The sequence below is a fragment of the Eretmochelys imbricata genome, chromosome 3 (genome assembly GCF_965152235.1).
Source record: "Eretmochelys imbricata isolate rEreImb1 chromosome 3, rEreImb1.hap1, whole genome shotgun sequence".
NCBI classification, from domain to species: Eukaryota; Metazoa; Chordata; order Testudines; family Cheloniidae; genus Eretmochelys; species Eretmochelys imbricata.
Window position 1 is genome coordinate 82639813 of NC_135574.1, and position 18237 is coordinate 82658049.

General features: G+C 43.6%; 1 protein-coding gene across 3 annotated transcripts in view; it reads right to left on the reverse strand.

The window, feature by feature from the left end:
* SEC63 (SEC63 protein translocation regulator) overlaps positions 1-18237 on the reverse strand; it is a 102970-nt gene that overhangs the window by 51984 nt on the left and 32749 nt on the right. For all 3 annotated transcript variants that reach the window (XM_077812898.1, XM_077812896.1, XM_077812897.1), the window contains 2 exons: positions 16879-16991; positions 9197-9258 (listed from right to left, as the gene is read on the reverse strand). In XM_077812898.1, the coding sequence (XP_077669024.1) occupies positions 9197-9258; positions 16879-16991 (175 nt within the window). The remainder of the gene's footprint in view (positions 1-9196; positions 9259-16878; positions 16992-18237) is intronic.

Sequence of the window (18237 nt, forward strand, 5' to 3'; positions counted from 1 at the left end):
TGACTGGATACCTTCCTGCACTCCTAGGGACACAGGTACCAAGAGGTTAAGCAGTTCTATTGGGGCTGCATATGCCTCTGGTGTCACTGATACCAGTACTGATCTGTGACCACAGTGCGTTTGTAAGGATACTTCAGTGCTGGGCTTCGATGGACCTGGCACAGGTTCCGGAGTCAACAATCCATTCTTTTTAGATGAGAAGTGCTCTAGAGAGTGCCTCCCTTCAGAGTCTCCCTACAGTCCTTGCCTCTAGCTGACCACCTCCATATCCCACCCAGTCCACTAACACCACCCACCACTCACACATTAAACCCAATAACTGAAATTAGACTAAAATACTGCTGCCCACAAGAGACTAGACTACTAAGCACCACAGGCAGAGACTAGGAGCGACTATAGGACACCAGTGGAGTGGCAGGGAAATGATCAAGTGAGATATATCTAGATAACCCTGGCAAGTGACCCACACACTGCACAATCAGGCGTAAACCTCCTCAAGATCACTGCCAATCTGACCTGGGGGAAATTTCCTTCCGAACCCCACATAGAGCAATCAGCTAGACCCTGAGCACATGAGCAAGAACCGGCCAGCCAAGCACCTGAGAGACAGAATGCTTGGAGCGACCTCAAGAGCCCTGGCCCACTCAATCCAATGTCCCATCTCCAGCTGTGACCATCCCTGATGTTTCAGAGGAAGAAGATAAAAAAAGCTGAATACATTGAGGGGGAGGAGAGGAATCCCGTCCTTAGTCTAGCATGTGGCTGGCTGAAACCCTGAAGCATGAGCTTTTAGGAACATAAGAAACTGGAACTGAGCCCTGCTCCCTACCATCACAAACAACCCCATCATACAACTACACTCAAATTTGTTCAGCTCTCTTTCAAAGCTGATTAAGTTGTTTGTCCCCACAACTCCTACTGGGTGGCTGTTCCAGAACCCTGAACTTGGTATTACTGAATCTCATCCCATTTCTGTAACTCCAGTCACATCCCTTCTTCTCAACCTTTTTTTGCTAGACTAAAACAAGCCAAGCTCTTCTAGTCTTCTCACATAAGATAGACCCTCCATTCCCCAGGTCATCATAGTAGTTCTTCTCTGCACTTGTTCCCGTTTAAATTAATCTTTCTTCAGCATGGGTGATGAGAATTGTACACAGTATTCCAAATAAGGTCTTCACCAGTCCCTTGCACAATGGCATTAATATTTCTCCATTTCTACTGGAAATGCCTCACCTGATGCACCCTAGGATTTCATTTGCTTTTTTCACAGCCACATCACATTGGTGGCTCAGCCATCATGTGATTGACCCACACCTCCAGATCTCTCTTGTCTGTTGCTTCCAACTGATGCACCTCCATCTTGTAGGAGAAATTATTATTAGACCCTAAGTGTACATTTTTATCTACTTCCTCTGAAGCATCAGGGACAGCTACGACTGGAGATGGGACACTGGGAAGGGTGGGCTAGGGCTCTGAAGTAACACTGAGCCTTCTCTCTCTCCGGTGCTTGGGCTGCACCTCGCTCACATACTCAGAGCCTAACTAACTGCCATATGTGGGATGGGAAAAGAATTTCTCCCCCCAGTTTGTAGCAGAAATTCTTATTATTAGACCTTAAGTGCATTTATTCTCCAATCTATACCTGGGAAGTTAAAGTCTCCCATTATGGCACAATTCCCAAAAATATTTTTCTCTAATAATATTAAAGAGATCTCTATCCATATCCAAGTCTGATCCTGGGGTCTATAGCAGACCCCTAACACTATCCTAATAGAGCCTCTTTTACAATCTTTCCCCTTGAATACTTTCAGTGTTAGAATCATAGACTATCAAGGTTGGAAGGGACCGCAGGAGGTCATCTAGTCCAACTCCCTGCTCAAAGCAGGACCAACCCCAACTAAATCATCCCAGCCAGGGCTTTGTCATAGAATCATAGAATATCAGGGTTGGAAGGGACCCCTGAAGGTCATCTAGTCCAACCCCCTGCTCGAAGCAGGACCAATTCCCAGTTAAATCATCCCAGCCAGGGCTTTGTCAAGCCTGACCTTAAAAACCTCCAAGGAAGGAGATTCCACCACCTCCCTAGGCAACGCATTCCAGTGTTTTACCACCCTCTTAGTGAAAAAGTTTTTCCTAATATCCAATCTAAACCTCCCCCACTGCAACTTGAGACCATTACTCCTCGTTCTGTCATCTGCTACCATTGAGAACAGTCTAGAGCCATCCTCTTTGGAACCCCCTTTCAGGTAGTTGAAAGCAGCTATCAAATCCCCCCTCATTCTTCTCTTCTGCAGGCTAAACAATCCCAGCTCCCTCAGCCTCTCCTCATAAGTCATGTGTTCTAGACCCCTAATCATTTTTGTTGCCCTTCGCTGGACTCTCTCCAATTTATCCACATCCTTCTTGTAGTGTGGGGCCCAAAACTGGACACAGTACTCCAGATGAGGCCTCACCAATGTCGAATAGAGTGGGACGATCACGTCCCTCGATCTGCTCGCTATGCCCCTACTTATACATCCCAAAATGCCATTGGCCTTCTTGGCAACAAGGGCACACTGCTGACTCATATCCAGCTTCTCGTCCACTGTCACCCCTAGGTCCTTTTCCGCAGAACTGCTGCCTAGCCATTCGGTCCCTCGTCTGTAGCGGTGCATTGGATTCTTCCGTCCTAAGTGCAGGACCCTGCACTTATCCTTATTGAACCTCATCAGATTTCTTTTGGCCCAATCCTCCAATTTGTCTAGGTCCGTCTGTATCCTATCCCTCCCCTCCAGCGTATCTACTACTCCTCCCAGTTTAGTATCGTCCGCAAATTTGCTGAGAGTGCAATCCACACCATCCTCCAGATCATTAATGAAGATATTGAACAAAACCGGCCCCAGGACCGACCCCTGGGGCACTCCACTTGACACCGGCTGCCAACTAGACATGGAGCCATTGATCACTACCCGTTGAGCCCGACAATCTAGCCAGCTTTCTACCCACCTTATAGTGCATTCATCCAGCCCATACTTCCTTAACTTGCTGACAAGAATACTGTGGGAGACCGTGTCAAAAGCTTTGCTAAAGTCAAGAAACAATACATCCACTGCTTTCCCTTCATCCACAGAACCAGTAATCTCATGATAAAAGGCGATTAGATTAGTCAGGCATGACCTTCCCTTGGTGAATCCATGCTGGCTGTTCCTGATCACTTTCCTCTCATGCAAGTACTTCAAGATTGATTCTTTGAGGACCTGCTCCATGATTTTTCCAGGGACTGAGGTGAGGCTGACTGGCCTGTAGTTCCCAGGATCCTCCTCCTTCCCTTTTTTAAAGATTGGCACTACATTAGCCTTTTTCCAGTCATCCGGGACTTCCCCGGTTCGCCACGAGTTTTCAAAGATAATGGCCAATGGCTCTGCAATCACAGCCGCCAATTCCTTCAGCACTCTCGGATGCAACTCGTCCGGCCCCTCAAGCCTGACCTTAAAAAACTCTAAGGAAGGAGATTCCACCACCTCTCTAGGTAACCCATTCCAGTGCTTCACCACCCACCTAGTGAAAAAGTTTTTCCCAATATTCAACCTAAAACTCTCCCACTGCAACTTGAGACCATTACTCCTTGTTCTGTCATCTGCTACCACTGAGAACAGTCTAGATCCATCCTCTTTAAAACCCCTTTCAGATAGCTGAAAGCAGCTATCAAATCCCACCTCATTCTTCTCTTCTGCAGACTAAATAATCCCAGTTCCCTCAGCCTCTCCTCATAAGTCATGTGCTCCAGCCCCCTAATCATTTTTGTTGCCCTCTGCTGGACGCTTTCCAATTTTTCCACATCCTTCTTGTAGTGTGGGGCCCAAAGCTAGACACAGTACTTCAGATGAGGCCTCACCAACGCTGAATAGAGGAGAATGATCACGTCCCTCAATCTGCTGGCAATGCCCCTACTTATACAGCCCAAATTGCCGTTAGCCTTCTTGGCAACAAGGACACACTGACTCATATCCAGCTTCTCGGCCACTGGAACCCTTAGGTCCTTTTCTGCAGAACTGCTGTCGAGACATTCGGTCCCTAGTCTGTAGCAGTGCATGGGATTCTTCCATCCTAAGTGCAGGACTCTGTACTTGTCCCTGTTGAACCTTAACAGATTTCCTATGGCCCAGTCCTCTTATTTGTCTAGGTCCCTCTGTATCTGATCCCTATCCTCCAGTGTATCTACCACTCCTCCCAGTTTAGTGTCATCTGCAAACTTGCTGAGGGTGCAGTCCACACCATCCTCCAGATCATTAATGAAGATATTGAACAAAACCGGCCCCAGGACTGACCCTTGGGGCACTCCGCTTGATACCGGCTGCCAACTAGACATGGAGCCATTGATCACAACCCGTTGAGCCCGACTATCTAGCCAGCTTTCTATTCACCTTGTAGTCCATTCATCCAGCCCATAGTACTTTAACTTGCTGGCAAGAATACTGTGGGAGACTGTATCAAAAGCTTTGGTAAAGTTGAGGAATAACCCATCCACTGCTTTTCCCTCATCCACAGAGGGAGTTATCTCATCATAAAAGGCAATTAGATTAGTCAGGCATGACTTGCCCTTGGTGAATCTATGCTGACTGTTCCTGATCACTTTCCTCTCCTCTAAGTGCTTCAAAACTGATTCCTTGAGGACCTGCTCCATGATTTTTCCAGGGACTGAGGTGCAGCTGACTGGCCTGTAGTTCCACAGATCCTCTTTCTTCCCTTTTTTAAAGATGGACACTACATTAGCCTTTTTCCAGTCATCCAGGACCTCCACCGATCGCCATGATTTTTCAAAGGTAATGGCCAATGGCTCTGCAATCACACCTGCCAATTCCTTTAGCACTCTCGGATGCAGCGCATCCAGCCCCATGGACTTGTGGTCATCCAGCTTTTCTAAATAGTCCTGAACCACTTCTTTCCCCACAGAGGGCTGGTTACCTCCTCCCCATGCTGTGCTGCCCCGTGCAGTAGTCTGGGAGCAGACCTTGTTTGTGAAGACAGAGGCAAAAAAGCATTGTTGGTAGTGACCAATAGATTGCTATGCTGGTTTTGATAGTGAGGGATGTAGCTTCTACACATTCAGCTATTTTTTTTTTGCCAATGTTTCCTCAAACATCCTCACACCTCGACATTTGGATACAGAGGTGATCTGATATGATTGATTGCTATGCATGAGTGTAACACAGCTTCCTTGTAGTCACTGAGTAAGGAGATATTGCTCATTACCGCTCACATAAAGTGTCTCACCAGGACATAACCCAAGACGTCCCACTTCAAGTGAGAATCATACCCCTAGATGACAAGCCACTTGCTTGCCACTAAACACATTTTACTTTTTAAATATAGGAAAATCTTTTGGTGTGAATGGCTATAACTGAGAATGAAATTTATGTGTAGCATTTCCTCACGTGGCTGGCTTACAATGAAGATGCTTTGCTTTTGCTCTTTTGGCACCTGAAATCTTTGGAGTTTGACAGTTACTCTGTGCAGGCTGCAACAGGTAATCCTCATACTCTTGGTCAAACCTTCCCATGGTGGCAAAAGGCTTCAGACAGGTTCAAGGGCCAGGCACGAACGTGCAACTCAAAGCCTCATGAACTGGCAGAGCAACTACTGGCTGTTTGTGGCAGCAAAGCAGATCTCACTCTGAGGATCCTAAAAAGCTGCCTATAGCACCTTCTGGACTTTGCTCAATGCTTACAAGGCTTCTTTGCTGCCACTGTAGGGGACAAAGGAGCCTGCTCAACAGGTGCTGTACTGGAAAAACAAGACAGTTAGAAACTCACTGTTTTAGTGATTCCTTGGCTCAGGGGAGGAGCTAGAAGCTTAAATGAATTTGCTATTGAACAAAAAGGAATAAAAATGTTTTACAACAAAGTGGCCAGGAGAAGCTGACCCACCAGTCTGTTTAACCACCAGAGGCAGTAATCCTGCTGGCCTGAGTAGAAGGGCAGGACTTACTCCTGAAGTCTCCAGCAACAACATTGCATTCCACAAGTGGGAAACATTACACTTAGCCATGACTGAGGGGAAAAGCTGGGCAATAGGGAAAAAAAAAAAATCCAACAACAAGGTTTGTTAGTTCTCACCTGTAACTTTGCATTTAACCAAAAATAGAAATTTTCATTTAAATGTTTCCAAACCAGCCTCAACTCGCCTCATGTAGACATGCATTATAATATTGGCTCTCAAACTATAGTATATCGACCACAAGTGGTCTGCGGCAATCTGGCTGGTCACATGGTATTAGCCCTACTTTTTTTTTAGCTGCCAAATAACATTAGATCCTCATCAATCCCGCACCATCAGATACATAAGGCAGAAGCCAAACAGTGCCAATCACCACACTGCTGGGCTTGATTTTCCCAGGTCTTTTATATTCAGATTTAATCATGCCACTTCAGTGATTATTGTGCTATGGAACATGCCTCTGCTCAGCCTCTCCATCTCTTGCTGCGTTGCCAATGAAATGCTAGTCTAGGTAGCTTATCAGGGATTCCTAAAAGATATCCCAAATATGTCCATCTCTTCTTCTTTTCTACTTGCATTGTTGTATGTAGTTGTGCCCATTCTAGGAACTCTTCATTACCTATTCTAGAAGTTCATTTTACTTTGAATAGTCTATGCAGACACCTGCATTGAAAGCTCTTCAGTTTGTCCTGGATGGACTCATTTTTCCCTAGGACTCTGTTCCATATATAAGGATGCTTAGGATGTTGCTTCTAAAGATCTTAAGTTGGGTCTTTTTGCTAATCACACTGGAGTTCCATACGGTATTGAGATTTTGAAATACAGCATTTTCTTTAGCTATTCTGGACTTTACATCAAACATGCACTATGGTGAATGACCTCACCCAGATAAATAAATTTATTAACAGCTTCTCAAGGCTTCACCTTCCAAGTAGATAAAATCATCAGCAGGTAAATTATCAGTAAATCAAAAATTGAAGTTATGAACGTTAAGACCTCTGTCTTTTATTGCATATCTTCAAACTGATTTATTTATAAGACAGACGTCTTCTGCAAAGTCTAAGTCTCCAAGCTCATGATATATCCACACAATATCCATTTCCATACCTTCCCAAAATAAAATCAGTAGCGATTTATAACAGGATGGCTGGCCCACTAAAGGAAACTGAGCGCAGCTCTCCTATTCCAGCTCAGGTACTCCCTGTTTGGGCTAATTAAGAGAGCGGAGCAGCATCTGGGAAGCTACAAGAGACTTAAGAGTGAGTTAAAAGGGTCAGAGCAGACTGGTTTGGTCAGGAAGAGAGGTTCCTGGGAGACGGCTGAAAGCACAAGAGCAGCAAAGGGTTTGCTGGCTGAGAAAACCAGGGCTAGAGGGCTGAAGGCAGAAAGGAGAAGCAGAGGGAGATGCCTGCTGCCTCTAAGCTGGAGCAGAGGGCTGAAGGGAGGGAGCAGCCAAGGGGCTTATACACTAGCATCTCATTGCCATGAAGCTGGGTCCCCACAGGAACCAGGAGAGGTCCCTGTGGAAATGCTATGAGCTCCCACTGGGAAGAGCAGGGTTGTGCCCCAGAAGGAAGGCCTGGGTTGGCTGTCCTGGTGGAGGGACAGAGGACAACTGAAAGAGTCCAGGTCTGGTGGAAGACAGCAAGATGGTGAGAACAGAGCCGGGTTTTTAAAGATTGCATGCATGGAGCTGATGTGGACTATGTTGTAGGACTTTTGGTCTGGGACTCTTGCAGTGTGGCTCGGTTAATAAACCATGATGTACTGGAGGACAGGTTGTATTGGATTTACTATGAATTCAAGAGGGAAACTGAGGTGAGGGGCCACTCACAGGGCTTCAGTCTTCAGTAGCAATGCCTTGTGATCTACTAGAGTCATTTTGGAGGAGTCCTGACGTCTTCCTCTCTAGTGAGAGGAGTCTTTGATGGCATCTGCAGCCAATTACCCACGTAGCTGCAATGCCAGCATTAAATTAGACCTGGTCTGGGCTTCCCTAGCAGTCACATTCCAGACTGTACAAAGTATTTGGAAATGTGGAAAGTGTGGCATCTTAGGTTTTGGAAGCACACTATACATGATGGAATGTCATTACTGTTGGAGCCTGGTGCGACGGGAGGAACAGGTTAAAAAGTGCTCAGAAGCAGAGGCAAAGGGTGGTGGACAGGTTGCAGGAGAGGGGTATCTGTGCACTAACCACAAGGTCGCCCAGTCCTCTGAGCCCCCATCACACCTGGGAAGAGAGTTGTAACATACTCACCTTTTGTGGGATAAGGTAAATTTTGGGGGGGGGGGTCTTTTTATTGTTTTGCTGACCTTGTTCACCTATCCCCATTGTAACATATACTGTACTTCCAAGTACGACAGTTATTGTTAGTGTGGGAAATCTTAACTGAAAGTTTCCTGACGTTTTCATATTTCTATTGCACTTTAAATTTGTATTAAAAGGTTTTTGTTCTGGAAATTATCGTAGTACTCTTAATGCTACAATGCAAAGTGTGACCAGTTCTAATATTACTTTGAGCACCTCATGTAGGGCCGGATTGTCACCTTTACTCATGTTATGAAGTAGCACCTTAATGTCAACGTGGCAGAATCTGACCCTTAAGACTCTACTGTCAGGACATTCATTCCCACTGACCTCAATGGGAGTTCTATAACAAAGTGCTGGCGGTATAGAGCCATAACAGTGTACAGGCATGAATTTTTGGAATAACATTGTCCAACTTAATGGAAGACCTCCTTTCATACATTTAAAGATTACAGAAAGCTGTTTACTTCATTATAAGCTACAATGTCTCTTTAGCAGAACCTCATGTTATAAATAAACTTTTGAAAACAGGTTACTGACTAAAAACTGAAAATGTTTTTGAAATGTTTATAAGACAACTAAAAAGATTATATTTTTTGTTTGCACCTCATTCCCTCTATTTTGTTAATTAGTGGTAATTCTCTCTGGATACTTACTGAAATTAGCAAGCTGTCTGAAACAAAGTTCTAACAACAATTCTAAATTAGCAAAGCCTCTCTGGGTTCCTCATCTATCCTAGAACCCTTATTCCTAAAATTTTACATTTTGAGAACTGACAAGTTCCTTCAGCCAAATTAAAAAATGTATTTTACATACACTCAGAAATGAGTCTGACTCAACGGGACTGAGATACTACACAGATTGTGGCACCACAGCTACAGTAAAAATCATATCACTTATCATTATTACCTTGTGGCCCATCTGGGTTGCCAAATTCTTCCCAATTTTTTCGAGATTCTTCATCAGTTAAACTAATTTTAAAGAAAAGTTAGCAAGTTAGTAGAAAGTACAGTAAGTTTCTCCGCATCATTAATAATACAGATTTAAAAAAAAAAAGTGGTATCAAGCCCCATTAAGTATATTTGAGAGCTGGTTTGGTTTGATGGCCTAAAAGTAGCAGAATGTATGACAAAGGAGAAGACAGGAATCTGAATTCTAAGCTTAATCTTCAGCTCCTCACACCTGGAAAGGCACAGAATTCTGTAGTACTGTCTTCAGTTACTTAGGAGACAGAGGGGAAAGTATAAGCTTTAAAAGCTATACATCAATACATGCTGGCCAAAATAAAGGTAGGTTCAACACTCAAAGCCAGAGAAGATTCATAACAATGCAAAGTAGGTATTGGTGACATTACATGTACTTTAAAACAAAAACTTTTTGAAGAAACTAGCCCCATTAAATTAATGCAGAATGTGACATTTTATACCAAGAGCACAGAGTCTGCATTTGCTGCCTAAGGGTTTCCAGGCAGAGCTTAAGTGTTGGTTTGACTTATGAAATTAGATGAGGGACCTGGCTACCTAAAAGGCAGTATCCAGGAGATACTACCCTAACTGGGAAGAGCAGAGGCACTCAAACCAACAGTCCACAGCTTTGGTAGAACACGATTTAAGTACCAAGACACTGGAGGTTCTCTCTGATGGTAGGGAAACATTCATGATACCCTTAAGGAACCTGAACACCATGGGTTGAGAGAAGAGGTTTGTTCTTAAAATCATGGTGAGCAGACATTGCCAAATGAACCTTAAAGGAGACTAAGGCTGAACCCTGAGACCTAAGGGGTAACAGATACTTTAGAAACAACAGGACTTCCACTTGAGAGAGTCTTTACTATCACTCCAAATGGTAAATCATTTCCATTTCTGTCTACAAGTACAGCTAATCCAGAAAAGGGTTCTTTTCTGCAAAAAAGTTTGATGAAAATGAAACCTTTTAATTGATTGTCCACATAAAATTTCAATTTTACACTGAAAACTCAAATACCTCAGGCAAAAGTGTGAGCTGTAGTGTGCTCCTCATGTTTCCCATCCTCTTCTATTGGTTGGGACCCCAACTGGACTACGCCTCCCACAGTGGACTACAGCTAGGGATTCTCTCATGCACAGCTTCCTCTAAGAGGTGAGACTGTGTTGCACTATGGCAGATGTAGTCCAGATGGAGATCCTAGCCCCTAGAGGAGAATGGACACATGAGGAGCAAATTACAACTTCCAGTTTTGGCTGAAGTATTTGTTTTCAACTGAAATATTTTGACAAAAATATCAAAATTTTCAAATGAAAAACACACACACTTTTCAGGAAAAAAAATGTGTTAAGTCAAAAACAGTTTCAATGGAAATGTTTTGACCAGCCCTATTTGTAACACTTCAAGGCAGAACTCTTTCTAAAACGCAAAATAATGGCCTGAATCCTCTATGTATAGAAGCAGTCCATGCTAACTAGTAAACTAATCTCCTCCATGCTGCTGGAGGGAGAATCTCTGAGTTTGGACGTAGGACTTTCCGTTTCTGCTGAGATAGGTGGTCTGGAGACAGAGGCAGCAGTAATGAGAGTTTCCTGGCCACCTGCAGATGATGTACCGGTGCAGGCCTAGTCACACAGATACTATCAAGTTGCTGGCTCTGTCGAACCTCAACTTCCTTATAACCCTGGGTATCAAGGTGATGGGAGAGAAGACGTAAAAGGGGTTTGGCTCCAGGCCAGCAGGAATTTATCATGAGACCTCTTATCTGTGTGCGCAAAACTGAGGGTAACTTCTGCGTGCCCTCAGAGCTGGACTCTGAAGGCAGTGCAGCCACAGTGCTTCCTGCAGCCCAGGGAGGTACTTGGAGGAGGGTCTGATCTCCCCACCTTCCGCCCCAGAGCGGCCGGGCAGGAGAAGACGAAGTCCTGTCCCCTCCCAGCCTGGCTGGGACTAGCAGCTAGGAACCCCTGGTTGGGGCACTCCCAGCAGCATGGGGGAGATCAGATCCACCTCCAGGAACCTTCTCCGTCTGCAAGAATCTCCGTGGCTGCTGCCCTCAGAGTCCAGCTCTAAAGGCAGCATAATTGCAGAGCTTCCTGCAACTAGAGAGGTACCTGGAGGTGAGTCTTATCTCCCCCCAAGAGTGGCCATGCAGGGGAAGAGAAAGTCCCATCCCTCCCCGGCCTGGCAGACTAGCAGTTGGAGCCTGGTGAATAGTAAGAGCCCCCAGCTGGATTGCCCCATTCCTGCCCCTCTTCCTCCCCTCAAATAGCTGGATTGCATGGGGGAGGTCTAATTTCACAGTTGTGAATTTGATAGGGCCATACTAATGAGCAAAAGATGCAACAGAGTTCAAGGAAGCTTGCAGGCCTAGGAGTCTTAAGAACTGTGTGGTTTGTACTGCGTGTTTGAGGATTATCAAGGAGTCTTATTTTTAGAAATCTCTTCTGGGAGAAAGGCCCCGACTTGTGGAATCTAGGATTGCTCCAGTGAAGGTGATTCATCTGTCCAATCTACACAGTTTTTTCTCTCAGCTGATTAGCAGAGACTGCAAGAGATTGCACATGTAATGTCAGCAGGATCTCTCTTCTGTGATATAAGTGGCTATCAGGAGCCAGATAACTGAACGTGCCCTGGCACCTGAGATATGCAGCTACTAATAATAGAGACTTTGTGAAGAACTCTCAGGGCTGTAGATAATCCTAATGGAAGGACTCTGAAATGGTAATGACGACCTGTGCCCACGTGGAACCTGAGAAACTTGAGGTGTGTGCATTTGATTGCCACAAGAAAGTAGTAGGATTCTTTTAAAAGCCACCTGCCAATCCCCCTGAATAAGTAAGGAATGATGTCTCCTGGGGTGAGCACCCTGAACTTGAATGTTTTGATCAATTTCTTGACACTTCCCTCTTTGGCTCTCTTTTGTAGGAGGGGACTCACTTCCTTTTAGCAGGACTTTCTTACAAGATCGGACCCTCAAGAGAGGGAGGAGGGGGATGAAAGCAATGTGGTTTGGTGCAGAATTGAATAGAGTAACCTATTGGATTGTGTCTGGTACCCAACAATATAAAGTAACCTGCACCAGACAATGTAAAAACAGGAGAGAGAAGGGAGGGAGGATTGGAGCAGTAACACATTTCATCACGCAGCTCTTGACCATCCCATCAAAACTGCTGCTTGGAACCTGATGTCCCAGGCTGAGCTGATGTATAACAAGGTATCCAACTCCTATTCTGTTATGACAGTTTGCTAACAGCCACTTTGGAAGAAGGCAATCATTGCCCCCTTGAGGCTGTATCTGCTACCGTTGCAGAGACGTTGACCGCTATTGGCGATGACATGACAGGTAGGAAGCTCTCCTTAGGATAGAGGTCATGGACCGAATCATGCCCAAGGACATGGCAGCAAATTTTGTGGTAATCTTTTCCAGTGTCATCAGTCCTGCCACTGAAGAAGCCCATGCCTTTGAAAGGAAGGTCTTTAATATTTTCCTGGGATTCAGGAGGCTTGCAGATCTTAACCCAAGGTACCTTCTTAAATTGTTTGCCCAGGCACCTAGTCTGCATTCTTCCCTTTCTGAAGGGGTAGAGTGAGAAGCTTTGTTACCTCTGGCTGCCTCCTTTGCTGTGGAACCATCATGGTATTAGCTCCAGGGTGGTGGAGTAGAAACTGATGCCTCTCACTTGGCACCCGGCACCTCCCGTGAGCTCCCTTGGGTGCTAGTAGAAAGGAAAAAAGGAGAGAGCAAAATATCCTTGATCAGATTTAGGACACTTGAAATGATAGGGATGGCCTGCTTCTCTTTAGTTTGTAGTCGGAAAATATCAAAGAAGGGATCAGGTTACTCCAATGCCAACACATCCACTTGATACTGGAAGGTACTAGACATTCTCTCCAAAGGCAATTGGAATTGCCTCTGATTATCAGGTGGAGAAAATTATGAGGTGTCAATCTGATCCTCCGTGAGATACCATTTGTACATTCTTTGACAGGAGCTTTGTACCATCCCTCAGAGTGGGGGTCTCATCCCACTCATATGATAGAAGCAATTCCTCTTGTGGATCCAGTGGTGCTGAATTTGGCAGCAACTGAAAAATGAACACCAGTAGAGGCAGGGGTGTCAAGCAAAGAAAGGATACTATAAAGGGCTTTGATGCTAGTGTTAATCAAAGTGCTGAGTTCAGCACGAGGTTAGGCTTGGCAACTTCCAGTAGGGAGTCCTGATTGTATGGCCACAAGAGGAGCTGGAGAAGGCCCTGAACAAGAGCCCTCCAGACTTCTGCATTTAGGAAAAGAAAGGTGACGAGGCTCTATTGAACAAGGTAGTGGACCTTCCAGGTTCAATTTCAAAGGGATCCCATCTTCCTCAGAACATTCTGGACGGAAACCAGTCAGTAACTGTTGAGTCAAACTGCATACAGAGGCATAGCCTCGACGGAAGACCCCTCCTCAGGCATGGAGATACTGATGACGTTACCAGCGTCTGCACAGGTGAATTATCCAGATTTACAAGTGACAAAACATCTGGCTTCAAAGAAGCATTGAAGGGCAGGTGATGTTAGTGCAGGTCAAGAATCTCTAGGGCCCCCATGTTGTCAGATGCAGATAGGAGGAGGAATGATGATGATGATAATGCTTATGGCTGTCTAGTGAGGCCAAATGTTCTCCTTTCTCTCACGTTGAGGGATTGCAGAAGAGACCTGCAAAAGTGGAGCCAGAGTACAGATACCACATAGAGCCCAAATATTGGTGTCCAGCGAGTAGTCTGGGCATCATCCATGATGTTTTTGATGCCACTTTTGGCTTAGCTGACTCAATACAGAGAGTGGCACTGATCCCTGGATGAGAAATTGCATCCTTGGATGTACCTTAGAGGACCTTGACATGGAGGCTGGTATACTCCCTACCAAGAGACTTTCCAGAGTAATAGGTTAAAGGCTTTGAGAAGCCAAGTACATCTCAGCTTCGGATGTCTCTCCCTTCTCATATAAAGAGTGGCACATTGCATAATGACACAGAGAGGTGCTCATCCATGCATAAGAGCTCAAATATGTCTCCAGAATTATTGAAGAGCAGGAAGTGCAGTTCTTGATGCACTTACAGGGCTCAGGATACACCAAACAGGCAGCTACACACACCATGCTATTCTATTCTACACTAACACAAACTATTTGCAAATATTAAAAGAACTAGACTACAAAAATCTCTCCCATGGACACAAAGGCGCATTCCATTTAGTTCTCTGCTACACAGAAGGCACTGGGGCAGTTGGAGGTGCACCTCCTTAAACAGAGTGGAGTGTTAACATCAACTTCATGCAAGATCATTCATGCACCCCCAACAGCTACAGCTTTCCAAGGCAGTTCTGCAGCTCAGTGACAGGTTCCTCTGACCTGAAAAAAACTAATTTTAAAATAAAAGTTGTGTGTGTTTGAAACTCATGTACATAAGTGACTTAAAAAAAAAAAAAAGAAAAGAAAAGAGCCACATTAGGGTGCAGAGGTTCAGCTATATAAATACATCTGGAGACCCATCCATTTGAAACTCACATTGCACATAATTCAGCACAAAAACTAAGTTAATGGTTGAGAAATTAAATGCACACGTCAAGATTTTTAAGGTTATGGTTCCCACACAACAATAACTCAGTCACACTGCACAATTTATATTAAGACAAATACAAATTATGTATGTGCAAGGGGTATGACAGTCATTCTGGAAAATAAAACTATCTTGACATGTGTTTAAATTCTCAGCCACAAAGTTCCATTAATTTAGTATCACACAGACACTGAGTTTAAGGAAGTTAATCCTAGCTGTCCAAACAATACCAGATAAACTGAGCAAAAACAAAACAGACTCGTTTTAAAAAGCAGCCACTCAAAATCCACAGCTTTGGCAGCACACTGAATACAGATAAAGCAGGACATTTTATAACCCCCCTCTGCCAGACTACTCACTGGATACCAATTTTTTGGGCACCATCTGGTATCTATGCTCTGGCTCCACCATGAACATATGGTTATGTACTCTAGCTGTGCTTAATTTACAGATTTCAAATGTGATTTGAAACAGTGATTTAAAACAAGATATTACTGAATCTGTAACAGGCCACCTGGCTAGCCACTGTCACTTAGAAAGTTTACCACTGGAACAAGGAACAACTTTCCTCAAAATACCCTATTAAACATCTAGAATTTTGACAAAAATCAACATTTAAGTAAAGCATTTAACACGGAAACTTGTCTTCTTCTCTATCCTATATCAGGCTCTTAAAGTAGGATCAATCCTCTTAGCATCTGAGTGCATTTAAGTAGTGCATTAAACAACGTGACTAACATCTGTCACGCGTTTGTTCTCTTGTCCTTTCTCCAGAGGTAGAGGTGCATGAAGTGTCCATTTCAATTTTTTTTTAAATGCACATACCGTGTGCTTATATTAGAGAAATCAAGAACAAAGGAACATGCTTTGCACTTCGGTCAGAGGGTGATGAGATTTGTGATGGTCTTTAGTTCCTGTGTGAGCTCATTCCATAGTTTTGGGCTGGCCCCAGCAAACGCTCTGTCTCCTGTTCTACAACAAAACCTGCTCTAAGGATCACTTCTGATACACAATTCATCTTAAATAGTCATTTTACCATATATAAAACATTTAGGACGCTTCTTTTTAACCTTTATTTAAAGGCCACTTTGTTAGGCTTAATTTTATCTCTCTCATGAAGACCGCCCAAGGATGGTCCTTGGATTGTCTTCAAGAGAGAGAAAATTAAGCCTATCTTAAGATTCAGTGTTCGAATAATGTTAGAATACACACTTCAATTTTGGAAATATTTCCTTTATTAAAACAGAATGTAGACTACATCCTTTGGTGGTGGTCTACCAAGGCTTCATTACACATCATATCAAAAACCATAAAGGTGTTAGCTGAGGAACGACTAGAAGCGATGCAGTGGAGAAAAAAGGATTTAGCGAGAGTCACTTAAAAACTACTGGGATAATTTGAGAAGGCCATTAAATCAGAGATATAAGCCAGCATGAAGTTCAATGGTCTGGAGAACAAGCCAGGCAAGAAGACACTAGAGGTAAAGAAAGTGGTGAGGGAGTGTTCCAAAGGAAATGAGTCAGAGGTCAAAATGAGATGTCTCCATTAGTGGATGAAAGCAGAAGAATTGAAACAATGTCTCTCTCTCTCTTTGGTCATATCTATCTTTATTGCCAGATGAAAATGAACAGAAACAGTACATTGATGCTTCAAAACCAAAACTTGGATATCAAATAATTACCCTTTTATGGCAATTCTGAAATTTAGTTTAAAGCAAGACTACTTATTTTGTTCAACACAATCTTTAACTTTACATAATAGAAAGTATCTCACCATATCAACTATGTGAAGTCGAAATTTAATCAAAATTAAGATGTTAGAGCATATTGCTAGAAACAATTCAGTTGGATAGTAAATGAGTCAGCTGTCAAACTGAAAAGCAGCTGACCTTTATTATGTATTTAATTGAATTAGTATTCATAGATGATATCAAAGTCAGTCTCTGCTAATATCCTACAGTTATATTTTGATTTCCCTCCCACCCACCGATCCCAATCTCCTATTCTATGAAATAGCCAGGAACTTACGCTGCATAAGCCTTTGCAATCCTCATGAACATAACCTCATCTCCTCCTTTATCTGGATGGTATTTTAGCGACAGTGCACGGTATTGTTTTCTAATTTCCATTACAGTTGCTCCCTTAAAAGAAAAGCTTCATGTTAGTATTGTATTACCAAACACATTACACCAAAGACGCCTATTCTACCATGTTTGTACTCTAACACGTTTCTCTTTGATTGGCTCAGAAAAATACTGCAATCAGCATAAGAACAGGGAGTTCTATTCAAACAACTTTCATGATCATACTGAAACATACATTCAAAGCATTTCCATTTTATAAAAACCAAATATCATTAAACCTGCAGAATTAAAACTCTGTGTTGCAATTTAACACAGAAAATTTTTGGAAGACAGAGTTGAAAGGAGCTGTCTGAGTGATCTTGCTCATCCACCAAAACAAAACCAAAGAAAGCAGGATTTTCTTCAACTGATATAAATCTAGCATTCATCTGAACATATCTTGTGATCAGGACACACTTATCTGCGCTTACCTCAAGATTTCCTGTCTCTGAAGAGTAAGTTTAACAGATCCATACAATGGGTACGTACCTCAGCTTGGATGTAGAGCCAGACCTGTCAGTCACTGGAAATAGTGGAATGCCCACCCCCACACACCCCGAAATTCCCTCTAGTTTAGCTAGCTTTCATTGCCAGGAACTCATATATTGTGTTAACTATATTTTGAGGACAATGTACAGTATCTCCTGCCACAAAGCATGGTAAATTCCAGTAATGATGACAAACCCAAATTCCTGGATGATTATTTTCATCTCTGTTCTGTATGATCCATTTCTTTCCACGGCATGTCAGATCTGTGAACCTTATTACTCAAAATAAAATAAGTTTTCAGGTAAGGACAAATATTTTCCAATTCTACTTCAAGCTAAGGTCCACAGACCCATTACAAGGGGATCATCATACGAGTCTACTTACAGGATGGCAAGCAGGATCATTCTTAATTGTTGGACATCCAAAATGCATAACATCCTATATCATGTGTACACACACACACACACACACACACACTCACTAAGAGAACATTAGGGTTGCAAAGTCAAAACTTGGGGAAAATGAGCAGAAGCGTCTGATTACTAGAGCACAAGATCCTGGAAGTAGAACTGAAGATTCCTAAGTCTTAGGATTCCTCTGTCAACAAATATCGGTCAAATCCACTCGCAAAGTGCCCCATCCCCCTCTAGTGCTGGTGGCTGATGATCACTTATTACTGCTATCCCGTCAGTTCTAGTAGCAGAGACCTATGTGGTGGGGCTAAAGGTTCCAACTCTACTGATCACACATGAGGGTGTCAACATCATGACACATG